This window comes from Papio anubis, chromosome X (assembly GCF_008728515.1).
Source record: "Papio anubis isolate 15944 chromosome X, Panubis1.0, whole genome shotgun sequence".
Taxonomy (NCBI): Eukaryota; Metazoa; Chordata; class Mammalia; order Primates; family Cercopithecidae; genus Papio; species Papio anubis.
The window spans coordinates 97,839,772-97,862,985 of record NC_044996.1 but is presented as its reverse complement, the minus strand read 5'-3'; the positions used below and the strand labels follow the sequence as shown (position 1 = coordinate 97,862,985).

At 50.2% G+C, this 23,214-nt stretch overlaps 3 protein-coding genes across 4 annotated transcripts in view; 1 reads left to right on the top strand and 2 right to left on the bottom strand.

Moving 5' to 3' along the window:
• Window positions 1–23,214, bottom strand: part of ZNF41 (zinc finger protein 41) — a 349,729-nt gene that overhangs the window by 136,628 nt on the left and 189,887 nt on the right.
• The window catches only part of SYN1 (synapsin I), a 50,123-nt gene that overhangs the window by 2,915 nt on the left and 23,994 nt on the right, over window positions 1–23,214 (bottom strand). For both annotated transcript variants that reach the window (XM_003917636.2, XM_003917637.2), the window contains exons 6-10: window positions 2,609–2,671; window positions 1,668–1,810; window positions 1,502–1,576; window positions 1,301–1,403; window positions 291–437 (exon numbers count right to left, since the gene is read on the bottom strand). In XM_003917636.2, coding sequence (XP_003917685.1) covers window positions 291–437; window positions 1,301–1,403; window positions 1,502–1,576; window positions 1,668–1,810; window positions 2,609–2,671 — 531 coding nt within the window. The remainder of the gene's footprint in view (window positions 1–290; window positions 438–1,300; window positions 1,404–1,501; window positions 1,577–1,667; window positions 1,811–2,608; window positions 2,672–23,214) is intronic.
• Window positions 7,428–11,310, top strand: TIMP1 (TIMP metallopeptidase inhibitor 1). Its single transcript, XM_003917638.3, has 6 exons — window positions 7,428–7,658; window positions 8,595–8,723; window positions 9,463–9,542; window positions 9,732–9,858; window positions 10,070–10,194; window positions 11,043–11,310. The coding sequence occupies exons 2-6, from the start codon at window positions 8,603–8,605 to the stop codon at window positions 11,211–11,213; spliced, it is 624 nt and encodes a 207-aa protein (XP_003917687.1). The 5' UTR covers window positions 7,428–7,658; window positions 8,595–8,602; the 3' UTR covers window positions 11,214–11,310.

The following is a 23,214-nucleotide window of genomic DNA, read 5'->3' as shown; positions in this document are numbered from 1 at the left end:
AATGATGACACAGGTTCCCTGTGCGCTGGGTGTTGCCCCACTTGTGGCTGAGCTGAGGGTACGCTGGGTTGTGGGGTGGGGGACCTGTTCCCAGGGGCAGGGCAGGGAGGTGCTCAGGGAAGTCAGGGCAGCAGCTGCTTATCAATGTTTTAAACAATTGGCAATCGCAGCCACATGTGTGCAAAGGTGATGCTGTGAGCCTACAGATTGTCAGCTTCATGGCACAGTATGACCCAGGGCCGGCCTCCCCACACTAGCTCAAGCCACTAGCTCAGCGCCAGGGGCCTGACCTGGCTGTGGGAGCCCCTGCCAGGGGAGGCATCCCGCTGTCGCTGCCGGGGCAGGGCCTGAGCCATCTTGTTGACCACGAGCTCTACGATGAGCTGTTTGTCTTCATCCTGGTGGTCACCAATGAGCGGCATGGAGGAGCCCACCACCTGGGGGAAGGAAAGGATCCCTGAGGGGAGAGGCAGGCCTCGCACCTGAGGCAGCAGTAACACTGTGCTTTCAGTCGGCCGAGGGCATGGCCACCACTGAGCCCCAGTGTCTGAGGCACTGATTGTGCACAGTGAGGAAGGTTTGTCTGTTCCAAGGTACCTTACAGCTTAGAAGGTGCTTCAGAGCAGGGCTGGGCAAATTAGGGCCTGTGAGCCCAACCTGGTCCACCACCTGCTTCTGTGTGACCCATGAGCTAAGGATGGGTTTTTACATTTTGTAACAGTCGAAAAAATTCAAAAGATTTTATAACATGCGAAAATGGCATGAAATTTAAATTTCAATGTCCATAAACAAAGTTTTTTGGAACACAGCCACACCTATTTTGTTTAACGTATCATCTATGGCTGCTTTTGCAGAGTTGAGTAGTTACGGCAGAGGCTGCATGGCCCACAAAGCCTAAAATATGTACCGTCTGCTCCTTTACCAAAAATGTTTGCCGATCCCTGCTTCATGGATTTCTAGGCACTTTGTCCTTTCCAAAATGCTTTGCTGTTGGTCCAGTTCACAGAATAAAGGTTACTAAGTGCATTGTCATTCACCAAGATGTCTCAATTCCCAGAGCACTTAACAATCTAATAAGGGTTTTGCTATTCACCAGGGATGTGCAAGTTCAGTCTAGAGTTTACTGAGTGTTCTGCCATTGCAAGAGATGGCCCCTTCGAAAGTTTGCCAGGCACCTTACAGTGTACCAAGCACATTGCTGTTGGCTGAGGACCTCTGTGCCATGGAGTGCTTCCGTTCGCACTGCTGCTGCCTGGCAGCTGTTCCTCCCTCTGCCCCACCTACCCCTGGGTGCTCCCACCTCAATGATGTGATCCCTTCCGTCCTTGCCATGTAGTGCTTCCACTGCACAGATGTCCAGTCCCCCAAAAATCTCTGAGCATGTGTCCACCCACAGCTTGTATCTGCCAAGACAAAGGGCGGGGAAGCCTGTCAGTCTCTGACCTGAGCTGCTGCGCTCCCACCCACCCTTCCCCTCACACCCTGAGTTTGGGCTGCCCACCTGTCAGACATGGCGATCTGCTCCAGCATCGCAGAGCCAGTGTTGGTCTTCCAGTTCCCTGACACTGACGTCCTCCTGGGGAACAAGGGGACAGAGGCTCAGAGGCACCTCGGCTGCATGGGGCAAGGCAGGGGACCCCTCCCGGGGCCTCATTTTCTCCACTCACATGTAGGCCTTGTAGTTTTGCCCAATCTTCTGGACACGCACGTCATATTTGGCATCGATGAAGGGCTCGGCAGTGGCATACGTCTTGGTCAGTGCCACAACACTTGCGATGTCCTGGAAGTCATGCTGGTTGTCAACCTTGACCTGTGGACGTGAGGGCAAGGATCAGGGCCTGGTCAGGATAGGGCAGCTGTGGGGAGTGGGGGTGCCTGGGGGAGCATGTACACATGACACACAGGTGAGGTGAGTACACAAAAATTAGGTAGACATGCCAAGGCGCTCAAGCAGGCATGATCGTGTGTCTCCTGTTTTGTACGTGTACACACAGACACAAAGTTGGGTGTGTAGAACACTGATCATACCAAAAAGTATTGAATTGTCTATTTTAAATGGCTGAGTTGTAGGGTGTGTGAATTATCCCTCACTAAAGCTGTGAAAAAACTGTGTATATACAGTATACTAATATAGGCATCCAGACACAAAATCAGTTGTACACACAACATGCAAAGATACAGAAACTTGGACACAAACAAATTACAGGTCTACTTTCCACATACACACAGACAAAATCAGATGGATGTAAAGCACACAGGACCCCGAGTCTTTGGAACACAAAAGATCATACCACATCATGTGTGTTCAGCACAGGCATACATGTACACACAGACACAATGCTGGAGACAGAAGCAAAATACACACAAAATTGGCTGAATGCAGGAGGAAAAAGGGGTCGATGGGGTCAGCTGAATGTGAGAAAACAAAAATCTATTAGGTTGGTGCAAAAGTAATTGTGGTTTTTACCATAAGAACTGGCAAAACCTGCAATTACTTTTGCACCAACTTGATAGATAATGACGCCCCAGGACACACGATCACACAGAATGACTGGTGTGCACTGCACAAATACACATCTACCTATGCGCAGCCCAGCCAGAGACTCACCTTGCCCATCCCAGAGTGTGCGTGCCCCATCTTCACAACCACAGGGTATGTTGTGCTGCTGAGCTGGTGGGAAAAAGGCAGAGGACACATGGTCAGGGCAGAAAGAGTGACCTCCAGGGGTGGGGTGGTACTGAGGGGATCCCGGCCAGTGGGAACTGCATTATGAGCCACTTCCCAGGACACATGGGTCAGAGACAGGCAGGCAGCAGCTGGGGGGTCACACAGTGTCTCCACCTCCAGGCCCAGAATTGAACCCAGAGCCCTGTCTGTCTGTCCCTCCCTCCACCCCACCACCAAGTTCCAGACGTCCCGCCCCTGCTTTCCCGGCCAGAGGCATGGCATGAGCGTGGGGGACTGTTCCGGTAAAAAGAAAGTTTGTTTTTACAGTGGATGGATGATAGTGAGGCAAGCGTGTGTGGGGTGGGGGGATGAGCACGTAGTGACTGAACCCCTCAGCCCAACCTTGTATGTAAGCCTCACCTGCACACATAAACTACTGAGAGGCATGAGCCCTTGGAACTCAGATGTACGTCGCCAAACCCAGAGATGCCAGTGCACATTGAGATTGACGGCCAACACAGGCTCAAAGCACATGGAGCTCTGGGGCAGCACAGACACCCACACAGTCATTCAGCCAGCCAGGTGCCCATAGCGTGGGTCAGCAGCCAGCACTCCTGGGCAGCACACACTCGACACCCTTAAGCACACTATCAATACTTTTGGGCACACACCCAGATTCCCTCCCCTCACGCAAACCCGCATCACTGTCAGGGGAACACACACAACACAAAAGATTACCCGTGCAATCAAGAGACACACACAACTCCACAGGCACACTCCACAAAACTGGGTACGTACTCAACACACAGGTGCACATACAACACCCCTAGGCAAATGCACAGCAAATAAGGTCCTACACAACACACAGAGGTGTATGCACTTCTAGGTACTCACATCACCACTGGGACCCGTAACAACCCACGCCACATTCCTGGGCACACAAAAAGTATATCTAGACACACACACAACATGCCTTGCCACATATACAATACAGAGAGGCTACACACAACCAGAGACACCCACAACTCAGTTTGCAGAAAACATTCCTGGGCATCCCCACCCCAACACACACACAGTCACACATTCAGGCGAGAGGGATACCTCAAGTCTCCCCCGCTCCCGGATGAGGTAGAGGAAACCAGGTTGGACGGCCCCAGGCTCCCTGCTCCTCCCCCTCCCCCCCACAGCGCAGCTGCACAGTGCCCCTCTGGTGACCCTCCCTCTCGCTGACAAGGTAGAGAGATGGCATTCCCGGAGGGGCTGCTGGGGCGGTGGTGGTTCCCAGTTCCCGACAGGCACAGGAAGCCCGCAGACTCAGGGTGACCGATTGAACTTCAGGCCTCCCTCTGCAACGCCCCCCTTCCTCATTTCCCAAATGACTGGCGTCATTATGAGGTGGGCTGAGAGGCACGTTGTTGGGACGGGGGTTTGGGGCATCTCTGGGCAGCAGGCCAGGGAAATGATGCCGAGGCGGATGTATACAGTACCACCCAGGCGTGCGCACAGCACACAGAAGTGCATAATGCACTCATAGTTACATATGCAACCCAGACCTGCTTTGCCGAGGCTGGTAGATAACTCCCAGAAGCAACACACAAAACCCACAGGCACACGCTCGACTCTTAGCAATGGACACACAACACACCAGAGAGCTGTGCGTACACACCCATACCTCCCCCAACAACCCTGAGGTTTCTAGGTGCCTCTTTTCCTTGACTGTCTTTGTTTCCTCTGGACTTGAACCTGAGCACAACGCTCTGTGTATGTGTGTGTGCCCATACATGTGTGCGTGCAGAGTGCTTTGAACTCTGGCTCTGGGAGCTCCTGGAAAGCCCTAGGTCTGAATCTTGGCCTTTCCTCTTCCTAAGGCCATGAAGGACACCCCTCTCTGAGCCTCAGTTTCCCCATCTGCACAAAGAGCACAATGAGACCCAAGCACCTGGTATGCTGTGGGCATTGTCAGGTGTCCAGTTTGCACATGCCCCCTGAACCCCCATGGTCCTCCACACCCATCCAGCTTCCCACATGGTCACACACCCCTCCATGAACACCCCTCCCACTCTGCATTTCAAAACCGCACAACAACCAGATCCACACGATTCCTCATGTAAACAGTCGGCAAAACTCTGTGCTGACTCAGGTTTCAAAGAGTTGGCGTCAGAACCAGAGTCAGTGAGGGGCCAAGGCAGGACTTTCCCTGCCCTCACTTCTCCCTCGGAGGCACCAGGTTACTCAGCCCCGTCTCATTCACTCTCACTGTCCCACTTTCACAATCAGCTCCTACAGATTTGTTTGGTTTACTTCCCTTCCTCCCTCTTTTTGTCCCCCCCCAACTCCCCACAACAGAGCCATTTCTTCATTCTCATTCCTGGGTAGGTCACTCAGCCCTTTTGTGTCTAAGTTTCCTCATCTGTATAATGAGAACATGAGCTATATCTAACTCACAGGGATATTGTGAGAAATAAGTTAGTTATTTTGGGAAAAATGCTCTACATGGTATCGAGCACATAGTAAGCCTCGATCCTCAAGAAGTGTTGGGTACCGTTGTTATTATTGACTTAACATCTCTTCCTTAACTAACATTAATGAACAAAGAGGCAATTGGGATTGACTACATGAGATAATGTCTGTAAAAAGACTTTAGAACAGTGCTTTTTTTTTTTTTTTTTTTTTTAAAATAGATACAGGATTTCAACACGTTGCCCAGACTGGTCTTGAATTCCTGAGCTCAAGCGATCTGCCTGCCTCAGCCTCCCAAAGTGCTGGGATTACAGGTGTGAGCCACCATACCCGGCCAAGTGCTTTCTTAAAAAATAGATTTAGGCTGGATGCGGTGGCTCACGCCTGTAATCCCAGCACTTTGGGAGGCTGAGGTGGGCGGATCACCCGAGGTCAGGAGTTTGAGACCAGCCTGGCCAACATGGTGAAACCCTGTCTCTACTAAAAATACAAAAATTAGCCAGGCGTGGTGGCGTATGCCTGTAATCCCAGCTACTGAGGACGCTGAGGCAGGAGAATTGTTTGAAATTGCTTGAACCCAGGAGGTGGAGGTTGCAGTGAGCCGAGATCTTGCCATTGCACTCCAGCCTGGGCAACAAGATCAAAACTCTGTCTCAAAAAAAAAAAAAAAAAAAAAAAAAAGATTTAGAAGTCTGGGTGCGGTGGCTCATGCCTGTAATCCCAACACTTTGGGAGGCTGAGGCGGGTGGATCACCTGAGGTCAGGAGTTCAAGATCAGCCTGACCAATATGGTGAAACCCCCATCTCTACTAAAACTACAAAAATTAGCTGGGGGTGGTGGTGGTGTGGCTGTAATCCCAGCTACTTAGGAGGCTGAGACAGGAGAATCTCTTGAACCCTGGAGGCGGAGGTTGCAGTGAGCTGAGATCGCGCCACTGCACTCCAGCCTGGGTGACAGAGCGAGACTTCGTCAAAAAAAAAAAAAAAAAAAAAAAAAATTTAGATTTAGAGGGTACAGCTGCAGTTTTGTGATATGTATATATTACATAGTGGTGAAGTCTGGGCTTTTAGTGTCCCCATCAACCAAATAGTGTACATTGTACCCATTAGGCAATTTCTTATTCCTCACCTTCCTCCCACCCAGAACAGTGCTGGATACGCAGTAAGCACTCCGTAAGGGCTGCTGGTAGTTTTTGTTGTGTTCTTGTTATTAGGCTAACATCCCTGAGTTAATCAAACTTAATTAGCAAGGGAGTATGGCGAGTGAATGAGATAATTTATACAAACACTTTAGCACATAGTATACAGAAAGTGCTCAATAAGCGGCTGCCATCATCACTACAATTATTATTATTGATCTATCCTCCTCGAATTAAGGGTGTTAATCAGAACCCCAGGGAAGATTCCTGCACTGTCAAAAAGCTGGTGGGCAAGGATTGCCCCACCCCACCCCCCACCAGGGGTATAGGTCCCTGGGGAAGGGGCAGGGCAGGATGGGGTGGGGATTAGTTTTCTACTGACCCACTCACTTGTTTCTTTCATCTTCATTCATGGCCACCCCCTTCCCAATGCTCCTTCATTCACCCGCACCATTCCCTGCTTGCTAGGATGGTGCCACTCCTGAGTTACGATCCTGGTGCCAGGTAGCCTCAGTTCGAATCCTGGCCATGTCCTGTGATCTTGGGAAAATTCTTCAGTTCCTCTATACCCCATATTTCCTCATCTGTAAAATGGGAATAATAACTGGTACCCATCTCAGAGATTTGTTGTGAGCTCTGAGTGAGATAAACTATGCTGAGTGCCTGGTATACAGTCGGTGCTATATAAATGCCGGCTATTTGCCTGTGTTTTTTGAGACCCCGGCTTTGGTTCCTGGCCACCTGAGTTCCAGTCTCAGTTCTGCCACGTACTGACTCTATGATCCTGGATAAGTCACTTAACCACTCCATGCCTCAGTTTCCCCATTTTGTGTTCCTCCCCATTCACCTGCCTTATCTCCCTTCACTGCTGCTATTTAATTTGTTTCCTCTCTGCCACCCCTCACCAGCATGTCAGACATACAAAACAAGGGATTTTTGTGTGCTTGGCACACAGTAGATGCACAATAAATGTTGAAGGGCTGAACTCATTTGGGTTTGAGCCATAGGGAGCTTGGGAGATGTGGGTGATTGGATAGATTCTGGAGACTTTAGGGGACTGGGCTGGGGGGAATGCGGCCTCTAAGCTCTCCGCTGAGGCGCCTTGGAAGGAATAGTGACTGACGTGGAGGTGGGGGAGGGGGCTGGCCCGGGCGAGGCCCAGGGAGAGGGAGAGGAGGGGGGTGGGAGAGGAGGAGGGTGTATCTCCTTTCGTCGGCCCGCCCCTTGGCTTCTGCACTGATGGTGGGTGGATGAGTAATGCATCCAGGAAGCCTGGAGGCCTGTGGTTTCCGCACCCGCTGCCACCCCCGCCCCTAGCGTGGACATTTATCCTCTAGCGCTCAGGCCCTGCCGCCATCGCCGCAGATCCAGTGCCCAGAGAGACACGAGAGGTAAGCAGGGCCCGGGATGGCCCAGCAGGGACTGGGGCTGGGCCGCAGCTTGGGTGCTGGCCACCAGGCCCGTGCACTCCCGTGCTAGATGCCTGTCTACTCAGCTTGGCCTGCGGGTACCAGGACCCTGGGCTAGTCTAGGGGGAAGAGGGTCGGAGGCTGGAACCGCTTTCCCAACCCCGAGGCTCCAAACTTCCTAGAACCCCTGACATCCGTCCCCAACTCTCCCAAACCCATGACCCCCTAATATCACAAATGCTTTCCAAATCCCCCGCAAATCCCTTTATCCAGCACTTTCCCTCATCGCCTCCTAAATCCCCACGGCTAACCCCTGCAGCTCCCTAAACTCCCCCGTCTCCCCAATCCCCAGTTTCCTAGCTCCCCAGCTCCCAAACTTCTTTTGCCCTCAGATTCCTCAAGTATCACCATTGCCTTAAGCCCCCAAATTCCCCCAACCCCTTCAACCTCCAAACTCCCCTAGCTCCCAAAATCCCCAACCTCCTCCAAATTCCTCAACCTCCCTAAATTCCCCCAGCCCCCTATGTCTCTTAATATACACAACTCCTAAACTGTGCCTCCTCCAAACCCCTCCAGCCCCCAGTCCCAAATTCCTCACCCCCAAACTCCTCAACCTCCAGAATTCCCCAATCCCCTCATTCCTCAAACTTCCTTAGCTCCCTTCTCCCCCAAGTGCCACAGCTCCATAACCCCGCAACTCAGTCCCTCAATAATTTAAACTTTCCCAACTCTCTAAACCCTAAATTCCTCTGGGCTCCCCAATCCCCTTAAAATCCCCAAGCTTCCCAACCCCTGAAGCCCAAATCCAGTCCCCTAATCCCCCCCATAGGCTGCCCCGGGGCAGGATGGGGTGGATGACCTGCCCAGGTCAGCAGATCATCTGGGCTGGGGCCTGCCTGACATCCCTCTTCCCCACAGAACCCACCATGGCCCCCTTTGAGCCCCTGGCTTCCGGCATCCTGTTGTTGCTGTGGCTGATAGCCCCCAGCAGGGCCTGCACCTGTGTCCCACCCCACCCACAGACGGCCTTCTGCAATTCCGACCTCGGTGAGTCCTCACCCCACTCAGCCCACACACTCTGCCTTGGTTTCCCTCTCAGTCCGGTGGGGCTCACGATGGCACTTACCTCTAGAATGATTCCACTCGCCCCTGCTCTTCCTCTGCTTTAGCCACACTGGCATCCTCACACTTTCTTGAGTACTCCGTGCCCAAGCCCACCACAGGACCTGTGTGCTGGCTGCTCCCTCTGCCTGGTACACTTTCCCCCCAGGTATCCACATGGGTGGCTGCCTCAAATGTCACCTTCTCAGGATGGCCTTCCCTGGCCATCTTGTTTAAAATTTTAACCCCTGCCCCTTAGTACTCCTGATTTCCTGTTAAAGAGAAAAATATTCGGTGATAGTTGTTATAGCACAGTAAGGAAGACCATATTCAGGACAATGGTGATGGGTACAGGAACCACTGCAATGGGATCTTGCAGTCTGGGAGAGAGATTGGGCTCAACACTGAATATAGCATGGGCCAGTGGGAATGTCTGGGCACTCCCAAATATTTGAGGAGTAAATGAACAAATGAATATATGAAAATGGCTTAAGCAGTGCCTGGTGAAGAGAGACACTCAACATACAGATGAATCAATAAATAAATGTGTAAATCACTTAGTGTGCTGTCTGGCATCCAATAACCCCTATTTATGTATGCACGTTGCTGGTATTATGATGATGATGATCTTATTTTTATTGGCTCATGCAGTCCATTTGACTCATATTTCCCTCCTCTCCTGCAGTCATCAGGGCCAAGTTCGTGGGGACACCAGAAGTCAACCAGACCACCTTATACCAGCGTTATGAGATCAAGATGACCAAGGTATCCCCTGCTCCCGCCCCTTTCCCAGCATTTTCTAACATCTTCCTCCTGGTCAAAACAGAAACTTCTGGCCACTGGTTGGTGCCAGAAAGTTGGCTGTGATCTTGGGATGCTATGTGACTTCAGGGAAGAACCTGGAGTGGGAGGATTATGTCAGTAAAAGAGACACTTCCCCTCATCCATCAACAGATGTATAAAGGGTTCCAGGCCTTAGGGGATGCCGCTGACATCCGGTTCGTCTACACCCCCGCCATGGAGAGTGTCTGCGGATACTTCCACAGGTCCCACAACCGCAGCGAGGAGTTTCTCATTGCTGGTGAGGCACCGTCCCCGCGCCCTGTGCCACGCCAACCAGTCCCTGGGGTGCGGCCTAGCAACCGCGAGGGGGCGAGGCTCTGATGGGAATGGTTCCACTGGAAATGGGTACCATCCCAATTTCAGCCTATCAGAAGGCCGGGTCTTTGCCAGCCTGGCGGCTCAGCCAATCAAAAGCTGCTTGTCGGTTACCCCCCCCCCTTTCTCCTTAGGAAAACTGCAGGACGGACTCTTGCACATCACCACCTGCAGTTTCGTGGCTCCCTGGAACAGTCTGAGCTTAGCTCAGCGCCGGGGCTTCACCAAGACCTACACTGTTGGCTGTGAGGAATGCACAGTGAGTACCTGGACCCTGACCTCCAACAGGAGATCCTTCCGGGGCCCTTCCCTAAATCGTGGGCTTGTTTCTTGCTCCCTCTGGCTATTCTGTGTCCCTGTGGCTGCTCCCAAACCCTAAGGGCTGTCCCTGATCTCTCTTGCTATTTCCCCAAGCCCGAGACTGCTCCCTTACAAATTCTGGCTGCTCCCTTGCCCTGTGTCCAATACCGTGTGATCACCTGTCCCTGGTACCTCTAACTCTCCCTTGTTACTATTCTGTAATCCCACTCTCCGTTCCTGAGCCCCTGGGATTATTTCTTCGTTCCCCAGAATGTTCTCCAAGAACCCAAAGTGCTGTTCCCTAATCCCACTGACCCTTCCTCAGCACATCTGCTTGTTGCTCTGCAGCTCTGACTATTCCAGACACCAGAGGGTGTTACATTGACCTCCTGGCTAGTCCAAGCCTGTTCCCTGATGGCTCCTGATGGCCTCTGAGCCCAATGACTATCTTGGAGCCCCACTGGCTATTCCTGTGCTTAAACTCCGTAGCCGCCAACTGGGTGGGGCCCCTTACTACTGTCAGTTTTTCCCTGTCCTTTGGGACAATTCCTCAGGGGACCTACCTGACTGACCCCCAGGGCCTATTCCCCAGCCACCATTCCAGGACACTGATTTACTGGCTTACTGTTACCTTGCAGGACCCAGTGACATTTCCCTCAATGGGAGGGGCTGTCCTGGGGTATGTACTTAGGTGGGGTGAGAGCAAGTCTCCCCAGCGGCTCAGTGTTGAAAGCTGAGGAGAGGAAGTTCTGCTCCATGGGGGAGGCAGGGAGAAACCCTCAGAGATGTCTCCCTCCTCCCTTCCAGGTGTTTCCCTGTTTATCCATCCCCTGCAAACTGCAGAGTGGCACTCATTGCTTGTGGACGGACCAGCTCCTCCAAGGCTCTGAAAAGGGCTTCCAGTCCCGTCACCTTGCCTGCCTGCCTCGGGAGCCAGGGCTGTGCACCTGGCAGTCCCTGCGGACCCGGATAGCCTGAATCCTGCCGGAGTGGAAGCTGAAGCCTGCGCAGTGTCCACCCTGTTCCCACTCCCATCTTTCTTCTAGACAATGAAATAAAGAGTTACCACCCAGCAGACACTGTTTCCGTGTAGTGCCTGGGAACAAACCCATGTTGCTGATGACCTGGTGTGAGCACCCTGGGACCAGTGGGGATGAGGGATGCCAAATGTTGGGTTTTTATATTTTACTTAAATTCTGACGTACTGGTAGTAATTCTCGACATTGGCATTAGCACTGATGATCTGCAACAGCAGTAATGGTCACTGAATCTGCATTATCAACCGTAACCTTTGAATAATTTCTCCAGTCAATACTTTAAAACATTTTCCTATACTGATTTCCAATTGCTATTTGCCCAGGGCTTTCTGGTTATAAATTCTCCCACAGCTGACACATCACTGCCTTATTGGGAATTCCCCATTCACACATCTTGCCAGCTGACAAAGTCATTGACAAATGCCCTACCAATTGGCAAATGGCTCTCATTGCCTCAAACACAGTCCTGATGTTGTCCAGTGAGGATGCCCCATCCAAACATGTGGGTGTTACTGTCCCCACCCTCAGGTTCCGTACCATGAGCCTGAAAGGGGACCCAGGGCACCCAGAGTCCCACAGCAACCCAGCTGGGGACTTGGGAAGAAGGGGTGACCCTGGCTCCCCAGCCACAGCTGCAGGACATTCCTTGGAAGGGGCTGTTTGGGGCAGAGGAGAGGTGGGATGGAGAGAAGGTATGAGCTAAAAATCCCCAAGCTCTGCCCTCCTCCCTCCCCTACTTCTCCCCTCACTCCTCTAACCAACTTGGAAGGAAATACTGACAGCAATGAAATGCAGGTAGGGTTCAAAATCAAGACCAGCCAGATATGCTGGCCCATACCCTGCACACACCTCCCTCAACCCAACTGTCCCCTCACCCAAACTAGGGTCTCTAGACTCGACCCTCACCTTTCTGGATCATCCTTCCTCTAGAAAAACTGAGTGAGAGACCCTCCAAATACTCCTCTCCGAGGCCTTCCTACTCCCACAGCGGGGTCCAGTCTCTGGCCCCTGCCTCTCATACTCCAAAGGTCTTGACTCAAGTGAGGCCCTTGGGAACTAGAATTCCAGACTGGTGCAAACATTCAATGGAGCACCTGTGTCCTCCTGACCTGAACCTGCTTGAAAAGGGCCCCAGTATATCTCCTTCGGTAAAGAAAAGGACCCCCAAATTCCCTCTCATCACAGTACCCACTGCTCTTACCAATAAGAACCCAGGTCTCCTCCAGGGCATCCTAGGTTACCAAGCACAGCCCCCTGGATCTTCTGTGGTCCTGTCCCAGAACCTTTTACACTCCTGGGAGGTTACCCGACGGCCCAAATTATGTCCCAGATGGGAATGGGCAGATTTTGAACACACAGTACTTAGCCACTTGAGCAGGGAATGCGCACGCAGCAACAATTTCTGTATCAACATCTACACCTTGGTTACGCCCTTGGAGGGTCTGAACCTTGTCTACCGAAGGGGGCCAACCGCAGCCTTTGCTGATGGGCACAACTGTAAGGGAAGGGCCCGGGCTCTGGTTCATCCCTGGTGACCTTGTCAATGTTCCCTCAGCTGCCTGCAAGAGTCTGACAGCTCCTGGCAATTCACCAAAACTTAGTGTCAGCTACCTGCACTCTTAAGCTGCTCCCTAGCCTCAGGGCCCATTTCCTAAGTCCTCACCTCTTCCAAGCCCTGAGGGGAAGGTGAAGTAGCAGGGGAAGGATGGAACCCAGTGTGGAGGTCGTTCTGCCGACCTGTCTGCCTTGCAGGTCAGCCCTTCGCCAAGTGCAATGCAGCACGGACAGGGAGGACTGGTGCCTCAGGGGACACAGAGTCTAGAAGAGCAGACGAGGTGACCTCCCCCAGAGACCTGGCATGAGCTCCTGGCAGGATCCGTAGCCCTGGGCTCATTACATTCCCCATTGCTCTTGTAGAACATCTATTAAAATGGGTCAAATGAGCATCCTCCATCCCCAGCATTCGGGGTGTCTGTGGGTGGATCTCTGTTTGGGAGAGACTCTGTGACAGCTGAGAGGAAGCTTGTAGGGGTCACAGCCATGTGTGGTATGCAGCATGGGACCCAGCTCAGTGGGGAGCCTGGGGGCCAGTCCTTCTCTCACCTGAGCCTCAGTCCTTCTCCCTTAAACATGCGCGTCACAGTCCTGGCCCAGAATCTTTCAGAGGCTTGTGGTGGGGTTGGAGGATGTTTACGGGGTGTCTTTGCCCCTTGGATATTTTTTGGGGGGGTCAAAACACAGGAAATGGGCCTGGCACAGTGGCTGATGCCTGTAATACCAGTACTTTGGGAGGCCGAGGCGGGCAGATTGCGAGGTCAGGAGTTCAAGCCCAGCCTGGCCAACATGGTTTCCATCTCTCCTAAATATATAAAAATTAGCTGGCTGTGGTGGTGCATGCCTGTGGTCCCAGTTACTTGGGAGGCTGAGGCACAAGAATTACTTGAACCCAGGAGGCGGAAACTGCAGTGAGCTGAGATCATGCTACTGCACTCCAGTCTGGTGGATAGAGCAAGACTCTGTCTCAAAAAAAAAAAAAAAGAAAGAAAGAAAGAAAAAAGGCCTGGCATGGTGGCTCACGTCTGTAATCCCAGCACTTTGGGAGGCCAAGACGGGTGGATCACAAGGTCAGGAGATTGAGACCATCCTGGCTAACAAGGTGAAACCCCATCTCTACTAAAAATACAAAAAAAAAAAAAAAATTAGCGGGGTGTGGTGGCGGGACCTGTAGTCCCAGCTACTCAGGAGGCTGAGGCAGGAGAATGGCGTGAACTCAGGAGGTGGAGCTTGCAGTGAGCTGAGATCGCGGCACTGTACTCCAGCCTGGGCAACAGAGCTCGACTCCATCTCAAAAAAAAAAAAAAAAAAAAAAAAAAAAAGCAGGAACCCTGGAACCAGATGTCTGCATTCAAATCCTGCCCCTGCCATGTCTTAGCTCTGTGTCCTTGAATCAATCATATTACCTCTCTGAGCCTCAGTTCCTGCATCTGTAAGACAGGGATAAAAAGAAGGCTGAACTCATAGAGACAACGTCCATATTAAACGAGGTTGTATATGTGAAGTACTTGGAACAGTGCTAGGTATATAGCACTTACAAGCATTAGTTACTAGGAGTAGTTATGATAACTATAACTTTTAACTTTCCTAGTGATTACTTATAATATTGCAATGTTTGATATTAGGCACAATAATATACAATATTGGAAATAATGTGTATGATTAGTACCAATAATTTAATGTCTATCTCTCCCCGACACCAGCCTCCTCCACAAAATGCAAGCTCCTGACCCTGCTCTGCCTGAAGGAATGGGGTAGGTCTCTGAGACCCAAAAGCTAGCTACTGATGCGATACTAAGATCCCAGAGATCCCAGCTCTTTACGCCATAAACGCTCCTCAGTCCCAGTGTCCCTCTCTCTTTTCCCCCTCACAGACAATCCAGGTTCCTAGTGGAGTCCCGAACCTGTGGCTCATAGAAGCGCCTGATAATAAAGAGCACTGTGGTTAGATCCATCTACATGCCCACCCACAACAACTGCGGCGACACCATGAGGACAGGTTCCCTTTTAGGGATTCCTAATGGCAGGCCAGCCAACCTGTCCCCACCCTGTGTGGACTCCTCACCCTCAGGTCTCCCTCTGCACCACCCTGGAACAAAAAGTCCCCATCCCTGGGGCATTCTCCCCATGAAGAACCCCTGCCCCACAATACTATGTTCCCAACTTCAGCCCGCTACAGCAAATTCTGTCTCCAGTCCATAGTGTTCTGAGTCTTTGAGACTTGGGGATCATAGCATGTCCTAGCCAAGGGACATATGGTCATGCTACACTGGTCCTCGGGGCATGGCCTCTGTCCCTCCAGGCCCTTTGAGGGATAGAAATCTGCACTCTGCGAGATAGAGGGGTGCATCCTTGGAAGGGGCTCAGGGAGGAGCCCAGAAAGGGCTTCCTGACTTTCTATAGGAAAGGATGCGATAGGGCCTTGAGTCAGTCCCTCAGGGACTTCCGCAGCCACAGGCATCCCCTTTGTGTTCTGGCTCGCCCCTGTTCTTCCTGCTTCTTGCTCCCCTACTTCTTCCTATTCCCTGCTCCTTGTCCCCATTACCTACTTCCTATCCTTTGCTCCTTCTACATAATCCCTACTCTTTTGTAAAAAAGTTTTATTTTATTTTATTTTGTTTTATTTATTTATTTATTTTGAGACAGAGTCTCACTCTGTTGCCCCGGCTGGAGTGCAGTGGTGCAATCATAGTTCACTACAACCTCAACCTCCTGGGCTCAAGCGATCCTCCCACCTCAGCCACCCAAGTACCTGGGACTACAGGCACATGCCACCATGCCCAGCTAATTTTTTGTAGAGACAGCGTTTCACCATGTTGCCCAGGCTGGTCCGGAACTCCTAGGCTCAAGCGATCCTCCCACTGCAGCCTCCCAAAGTGCTGGGATTACAGGTGTGGGCCCTCAGACTCTGCCTGCGTGTTCCCTACTATCAAGCCCTGCTCCAGCTCCTGTTCCCATTCCTCGTGGTTCCCTTTCTGTTTGTGATTCTCTTTTATTGTTCGCTGGCCCGCACTGCCCTACTCTTCTAGGAGTAGAAGCTATGAGAAGCATGTGAAGCAGTGCAGTGACTCAGCCACCTCCAGGGGCTTCCCTGTCTCCCTTTCCCTGGGCAGAGCTGCATACCTGAACCCCAACCTTGCACAGTCTCTGTGGGGACACGTGCTTCTCTAAGCACTGGCAAGAAGAACATGAACCCACAAACTTGGGTGCCTTCCCTGGTGATCCGAGGTCTACTATTGAATCTTCACATGTGATAGCTTCCTGCCTTGGACCCACACTTTTACTCAGCCATGGTGAGTAGCCATGGAAGTCAGGACTCTCCACCTTCCTTAAACTTATAAACCTCCCTAAGCCCATCAACCTCCCCCAGCCACTGCCCCAAGCCCCTTGAAGACCACCAACTTTTTAATTTTTTCAAGACAGGGTCTCCCTCTGTTGCCCAGGCTGAGTGCAGTAGGGTGATCATGGCTCACTGCAGCCTCGACCTCCCTGGCTCAAGTGATCCTCCCAGCCTAGCCTCTCAAGTAGCTGGAACTCCAGGCACGTGCCACCACGCCTGGCTAATTTTTCTATTTTTAGTAGAGACGAGGTTTCGCCATGTTGCCCAGGCTGGTCTCAAACTCCTGGGCTCAAGCGATCCTCCGGCCTTGGCCTCCCAAAAGGCTGGAGTTACAGGCATGAGCCACTCTGCCCCACCAACAGCCACCAACTTCTAGCCATGCTGGAGTTCTGGTCACATTCTGTTTCTTGATCTGGGTGCAGGTGACAAGAGTATGTTCACTTTGTGAACACTCAAAGGGCTGTACACTTAGGATATGTACCCTTTGCTGAATTTGCTATATCTCAATAAAATTGGCTCCCAAAAGAAACTCCCCATCCCAGTGACATATCCCCCCTGCACCCTCCTTCAATTCCTCCCTCACTCCTGCCCTCTCTCCTTCACACAACTCCCGCATACCTGACCCTGGTCATTCACACCTCAGAGCCCCTTTTTCTTTCTTTACTCCACAGGGACTGTGACTCCTGGGCCCAGAGAAGGCCTTGGGGTTGGACTTCACCTGTCACATAGTGAGCCCTCCACAAATACTTGCTGCACCATATATCACTTGAGTGGCGGTGGCAAGGGAGGGCCATTCCCCATTGGGACAGCAGCCCTTCCCCAGGTCTTCGTGATCAGGTAGACGTGACCAGGAGAGGGAAGGTGGGGTGAAGGGAAGTTAAACTGCTTAACGGGTCTTCTTATGTCTCCCCAACCCCAGTGGTGACTACTTAGACACAGTTGAGCTGAGCAGCCTTCAGAGGGTTCCTGGCAGTCTGCGACCTGCACGGGAATAGATAGGGCATTGGTCCCAGAGTTCCCAGCACGTGTCTCCCACCACATGATGGAGGCTGGGCAATCTTCCCACCAAGGCTTCCAAGTACCGCTCCTACAAATTCCCTCCATGCTATACAGTTAGCTGGGGAACAAAAGGGGAAAACCCAGTGGCAAGCTGGCCTGCAGGGAGTCTAATGCCTCTGCCGCCTGCCCTCTGTTATTCACCCTTGACTCTGTCTTCTTCCTGGTATCTGAAGTCCTGTTCTCTCTGTCCCTGACAAGAGTAGAACATAGTTCTACCACATAGTCACAAAACAGTCAGGAAGTGCTGCTGTCCTACCAGGCACCAGGAATTAATGAGAAAAGTTGCTGTTAAGGTAGTATGGTTTTGGTAAAGGTTTACAGAAAGTGGCCAATGGAACAGAAGACAGTTCTGAACATGCAGGGCAAAGATATGAAATGTTAGTATAGGTCGGGCGCAGTGGCTCACGCCTGTAATCCCAGTACTTTGGGAGGCTGAGGCGGGTGGATCACCTGAAGTCAGGAGTTCGAGACCAGCCTGGCCAACATGGTGAAACTCCGTCTCTACTAAAAATGCAAAAATTAGCTGGGCGTAGTGGGATGCCTCTGTAATCCCAGCTACTCGGGAGGCTGAGGTGGGAGAATTGCTTGAACCCAGGAGGCGGAGGCTGCAGTGAGCCCAGATCGCGTCACTGCACTCCAGCTTGGGCAACAGACAGAGACCCTGTCTCAAAAAAAAAAAAAAAAAGTTAGTATATATGTGACAGAGGTGGCATACAAGCTCAGTGGGGGACAAAGTCTTACCTATAAGGAAAAAGATGAACTCAATCCCTACCTCCTTCACACTGTATATGAAAATGAATTTTAGATGAATGAAGAATTTAGATGGCAAAAACGAAACTTTACTAAAAAGTCTCTCTTTGCTCTAGTGACTCGAGTCACTACTTTGATCATACACTAAAGTTCCATATGTATGTGGATCTATAACTGGACTTTTGTTTTTCTTCCTTTAATCTGTCAGCCTGTCTATTCACGGGTTAGCATCATACTATTTAAATTATAAAAACTTCAGGCTGGGCATGGTGGCTCACGCCTGTAATCCCAGAGTTTTGGGAGGCCAAGGCAGGAGGATTGCTTGAGGCCAGGAGTTTGAGACCAACCGAGGCAACATAGCAAGACTGTGCCTCTACAAAATAAACAAACACACACAAAATTAGCTATACATGCACCTGTAATTATAGCTACTCAGGAGGCTGAGGTGGAAGGATTGCTGGAACCCAGGAGGTTGGTGCTGCAGTGAGCTACAATCATGCCACTGCACTCCGGCCTGGGCAACAGAGCAAGATTTTGTCTCAAATAAATAAATAAATAAATAAATAAATAAATAAATAAAATCTTCATAAAATGTCAGACTCCCTGTGGGCTGCGAGTATGAGTCCTTATTATTACTTTTCTTTTTCAGGGTTTTCCTAGTTTTTCTTGCATGTTTGCGTTTCCATATGAACTTTACCATCAACTCATCTAGCTCTAGATATAAGTTTGTAGGTATATTTTTGGGAATCACATTAAATGTATAAATTAAATAAGGACCTGAGAAGGTGAACTGCCATTTTCATGATGTTGATTCATTCTATCCAAGAACAAGAAATGCCTTTCCATCTGCCTAAATTTACCTTTGTGCCTTTCAGGAGTGTTTTAAACTTTTCCTCATATCACTTTGCACATCCCTTGTTGATCTTATCCCAAAATATTTTATGGTTTCTTTTTTGGTGTTATTGTATATGTTTTCTCTTCTATTATATCTTCTATCTGGTTATTTGTGTGTATAAAAACTACTGATTTCCGCATGTTGATTTCACAGGCTGCTGTTACCGCATTCTTTTTTATTTTTATTTTTTGAGATAAGGTCTGGCTCTGTCACCTAGGCTGGAGTACAGTGGTGGGATCATAGCTCACTGCAGCCTCAAACTCCTAGACAAAGTGATCCTCCTACCTCAGCCTCCCGAGTAGCTGGGACTACAAGGGTGCACCACCATGTCTGGCTAATTTTGTGTGTGTGTGTATGTGTGTGTATTTAGTAGAGATGGAGTTTCACCATGTTGACCCGGCTGGTCTTGAACTCCTGGGCTCAAGTAATCCTCCTGCCTTGGCCTCCCAAAGTGTTGGGATTACGATGTAAGCCACCGTGCTCACCCTTAATGTGGTTTTGAATTTGTTTGCTGATATTTTATTTAGGATTTTTGCATTGATATTTGTAGTTAAAATGGTCTATGCTTTTTTTTTTGAGACAAGTCTCACTCTATCACCAGGCTGGGTGCAGTGGCTGTCTCCAGCTCACTCAGCCTGCCTCCTGGGCTCAAGTTATTCTCCTGCCTCAGCCTCCAGAGTAGCTGGGACCTGAGGCAGCACACCACTCAGCCCAGCTAATTTTATATTTTTAGTAGAGAGGGGGTTTCACCATGTTGGTCAGGCTGGTCTCAAACTCCTGATCTCAAGTGATCCACCTGCCTCGGCCTCCCAACATGCTGTGATTATAGCGTGAGCCACTTTTCCCGGTCCTATGCTTTTGTTGTGCTATTAATGTTATAATTGCTTTAGAAAGGTAATATGGAAGTTTGTCTTCATTTTCCATTCTGTGGAACAATTTATGTGGCCATTGGGATTAACTGGTCTCTAGCATTTCAGTGGAATTCCCCTGTGAAATCATCTGGGCCTGATGCTTTTTTTTTGGTGAGTCTGGCTCTTAGCCGCCCCCAGGCTGGAGTGCAGTGGGCGTGATCTCGGCTCACTGCAAGCTCCGCCTCGGGTTTTACGCCATTCTCCTGCCTCAGCCTCCCGAGTAGCTGGGACTACGAAGCCACTACGCCCGGCTAATTTTTGTATTTTTAGTAGAGGCGGGGGTTTCACTGTGTTATGGGGGATGGTCTCGATCTCCTGACCTCATTGATCCAGCCTGTCTGGCCTCCCAAAGTGCTGGGATTACAGGCTTGAGCCACGGCCCGGCCATTACAGTGCTTTTATAGGGCAGTTCCTTAATAGCTTTTTCTCTATTTCTTTTATGGGGGTGGTTTGTTAACCTCTACTGGGGTCGATTTTGGTAAACTGTGTTTCCCCAGGAAATTATTTATTTTCATTTAGGTTTTCTATTTTATCTGTGGATGCTTTTTTATAGTTTGACTTTTAGAACCATGCTAATGTCTTACATTTAAAAATATACAATTAGGGAGGCCTTTGATGGCTCAAGCCTGTAATCCCAGCACTTTGGGAGGCCCGAGAGGCAGGCCCGGATCAGTCAGGAGATCAAGACCATCCCTGGCTATGCAGTGGAAACCCGTCTCTACTAAAATTACAAAAACTAGCGGGTGGTGGTGAGGGTGCCTGTAGTCCCAGCTTCTCCAGGAGGCTAGAGGCAGGAGAATGGCGTAGACCCGGGGAGGCGGGCTTGCAGTGAGCGAGATCCAGCCACTGCACTCCAGCCCTGGATGACCAGAGCAGACTCCGTCTCAAAAAAATATATATATATATATATATATACAATTAAATCAGCATTACACCAGGCATGGTGAAACCATGCCTGTAATCCCAGCACTTTAGGGAGGCCAAGGCAGTTAGATTGCTTCAGCTCAGGGAGTTTGAGAATAGCCCTGAGCAACATGGTGAAACCTCATCTCTATAAAAATACAAAGAATTAACTAGGTGTGGTGGCACACCTGTGGCCCCAGCTACTCAGGAGGCAGAGGTGGGAAGGTTACTTAGACCCAGGGGAGGCTGCAGTGAGCCAAAGAGATCACCCAATTGCACTCCAGCCTGGGTGAGTCAGGCTGGGTGTAGTGGCTCACATCTGTAATCCCAGCACACTTTGAAGGAGCCAAGGCAAGTGGATCACCTGAGGCCAGAAGTTCAGAGACCAGCCAGCTAACATGAGTAGAACCCGTCTCTACTAAAAATACAAAAATTGCTTGGTATGGTGCAGCACACCTGTAGTCAGCTACTTGGGAGGAGTTGAGGCAAAGGGGTGGCAAACCTGGGGGTGGGGGCTGCAGTGAGCTGAGATCCCACACCACCACACTCCAGCTGGGCGACAGAGTAGGGCTACATCTCCAAAAAAAAAAAAAAGGCCTCCCTTTCCAGAAGGGGTCCTGCCCAATACCCAGAAGAAAGGGATGTTTCAGAGAGAGTCTAAGGCTCTGAACAGACAGGCCTTATGGTTTGCCCACTCAGTCTGTTAGTACAAGATCACACACATTTTGCCCCATCACCTTCCTTCCTTCCTTCCTTCCTTCCTTCCTTCCTTCCTTCCTTCCTTCCTTCCTTCCTTCCTTCCCTTCCTTCCTTCCTTCCCTTCCCTTCCCTCCTCCCTCCCTCCCTCCCTCCCTCCCTTCCTTCCTTTCTTTCCTTTTTTTTTTTTTTTTTGAGGATGGAGTTTCTCTCTTGTTGCCCAGGCTGGGAGTTCCAGTAGTGCGATCTCGACCACCCGCAGCCTCTGCAAGCTGAGCAATTCTCCTGCCTCAGCCTCTTGAGTAGCTGGGGATTACAGGCATGCGCCACCGCACCCGGCTAATTTTGTATTTTTAGTAGAGACAGGGTTTCTCCATGTTGGTCAGGTTGGTCTAGAACTCCCGACCTCAGGTGATCCGCCTGCCTCGGCCTCCCAAAGTGCTGGGATTACAGGCGTGAGCCTGCCCGGCCGTCCCATCACATTTCTATACAGTTATAAATCGTGCCTATGCAATGAAGTCTCCATTAAGGGCTGAAGAGGATAGAGTTGGAGACCTTCTGGATAGCCGAACATGTGGGGTTCCTGAAGAGTGGGGCATGGAAGCTCTGTGCTCTTTCCAACATGCTTTGTCCTCCGCATCTCTTCATCTGTATCCTTTGTAATGTAATACTCTTTACAGTAAACCGATCACGTAAATAAGTGTTTCCCTGAGTTCCATGAGTCACACTAGCAACCTAACTGAACCTGAGGAAGGGGTTGTGGACCCCGATTTATAGCTAGTTGGTCAGAAGCAAAGGTAAAATAACCTGGGGCTTGCCATCAGCATTAGAAGTAGGGCTTAGTTTTGTGGGACTGCATCCTTAACCTGTGTGATCTGATGCTATCCTCCAGGTAGACAGTGTCAGAATTGAATTGCAGGACATCCAGTTGGTATATTAATTTGCTGCAGAATTAATTGCTTGCTTGGTGTGTGTGCGTGTAAAAACCTCCACACATTGTATTGTGAGAGCAGAAGAAAAAAACAGTTTGATTCTTCTACTCACACACATATAAAAATTTTATATATACACATATATGTGAAATTAAGAAGTGACATGTCCTAGCTTTGCACAATGAGAGGGCCTTGAAGCAAGAACATTCCAGTGGCAATGAGTAAATCTAGTTCCCAGATCTTGGCTTTGAAATACTATTATCTTAGGGCTGGGTCTGGGAAAGAACAAGATATGCCTGGAGGTGATGTCAGCAGACATTTAAAATCCTCTCCTCCTTAAAAGCAATGAGAACACTGGCAAAAATTGTCAAAACAAACTTATCAGAACTCTGGAAATTGACCAAGGTTTATAATTCAGAAAGCGTTTTTTCAAGAAAATGACTGAATCTTGGTAACAACAGGAAACTTTGTGGCATTTGAACTTCTCCTGTACGCATCCCTTCTCCTCACCTCCACAAAAGCCTTGAAAACCAACAGCCCTGCAATTCCGGTGAAAACCAGCAGACCAGCAACCATTGGAGGAGGCAGAACAGGGTTGGAGTTCCTCCAAAACCTCATTTCCAGAGAACTGTCTTTATTTGATCTGTCTGGCACTATCCTGAATACTCTACTCATGGGGCTCATCTGGTATAAACAGCTTTCTCTGGGGGTGCTTTTCAGAAACAATTAGCAGCAACTGTTTAACACGGCAGTGATAACAATTAGGAAAAAACAACAAGCTTATCAAGAAAACGTAAAAGGAAAATCTAGGTAATGATATGTCCATTATCAGTCCATTATTAGGCTTTAAAAAGCTCTGACATATGCCTGGGAATGTAGAAAACCACAAATACGCATAAGGC

What these genes read in the sequence shown, in the direction of transcription:
- TIMP1 (XM_003917638.3), top strand. Translation starts at nt 8,603, where the DNA reads ATGGCCCCCTTTGAGCCCCTGGCTTCCGGCATCCTGTTGTTGCTGTGG. An exon ending in CGAGGAGTTTCTCATTGCTG is followed by an intron (nt 9,859 to 10,069) that starts GTGAGGCACCGT and finishes CTTTCTCCTTAG; the next exon opens with GAAAACTGCAGGACGGACTC. An exon ending in TTGGCTGTGAGGAATGCACA is followed by an intron (nt 10,195 to 11,042) that starts GTGAGTACCTGG and finishes CCTCCCTTCCAG; the next exon opens with GTGTTTCCCTGTTTATCCAT.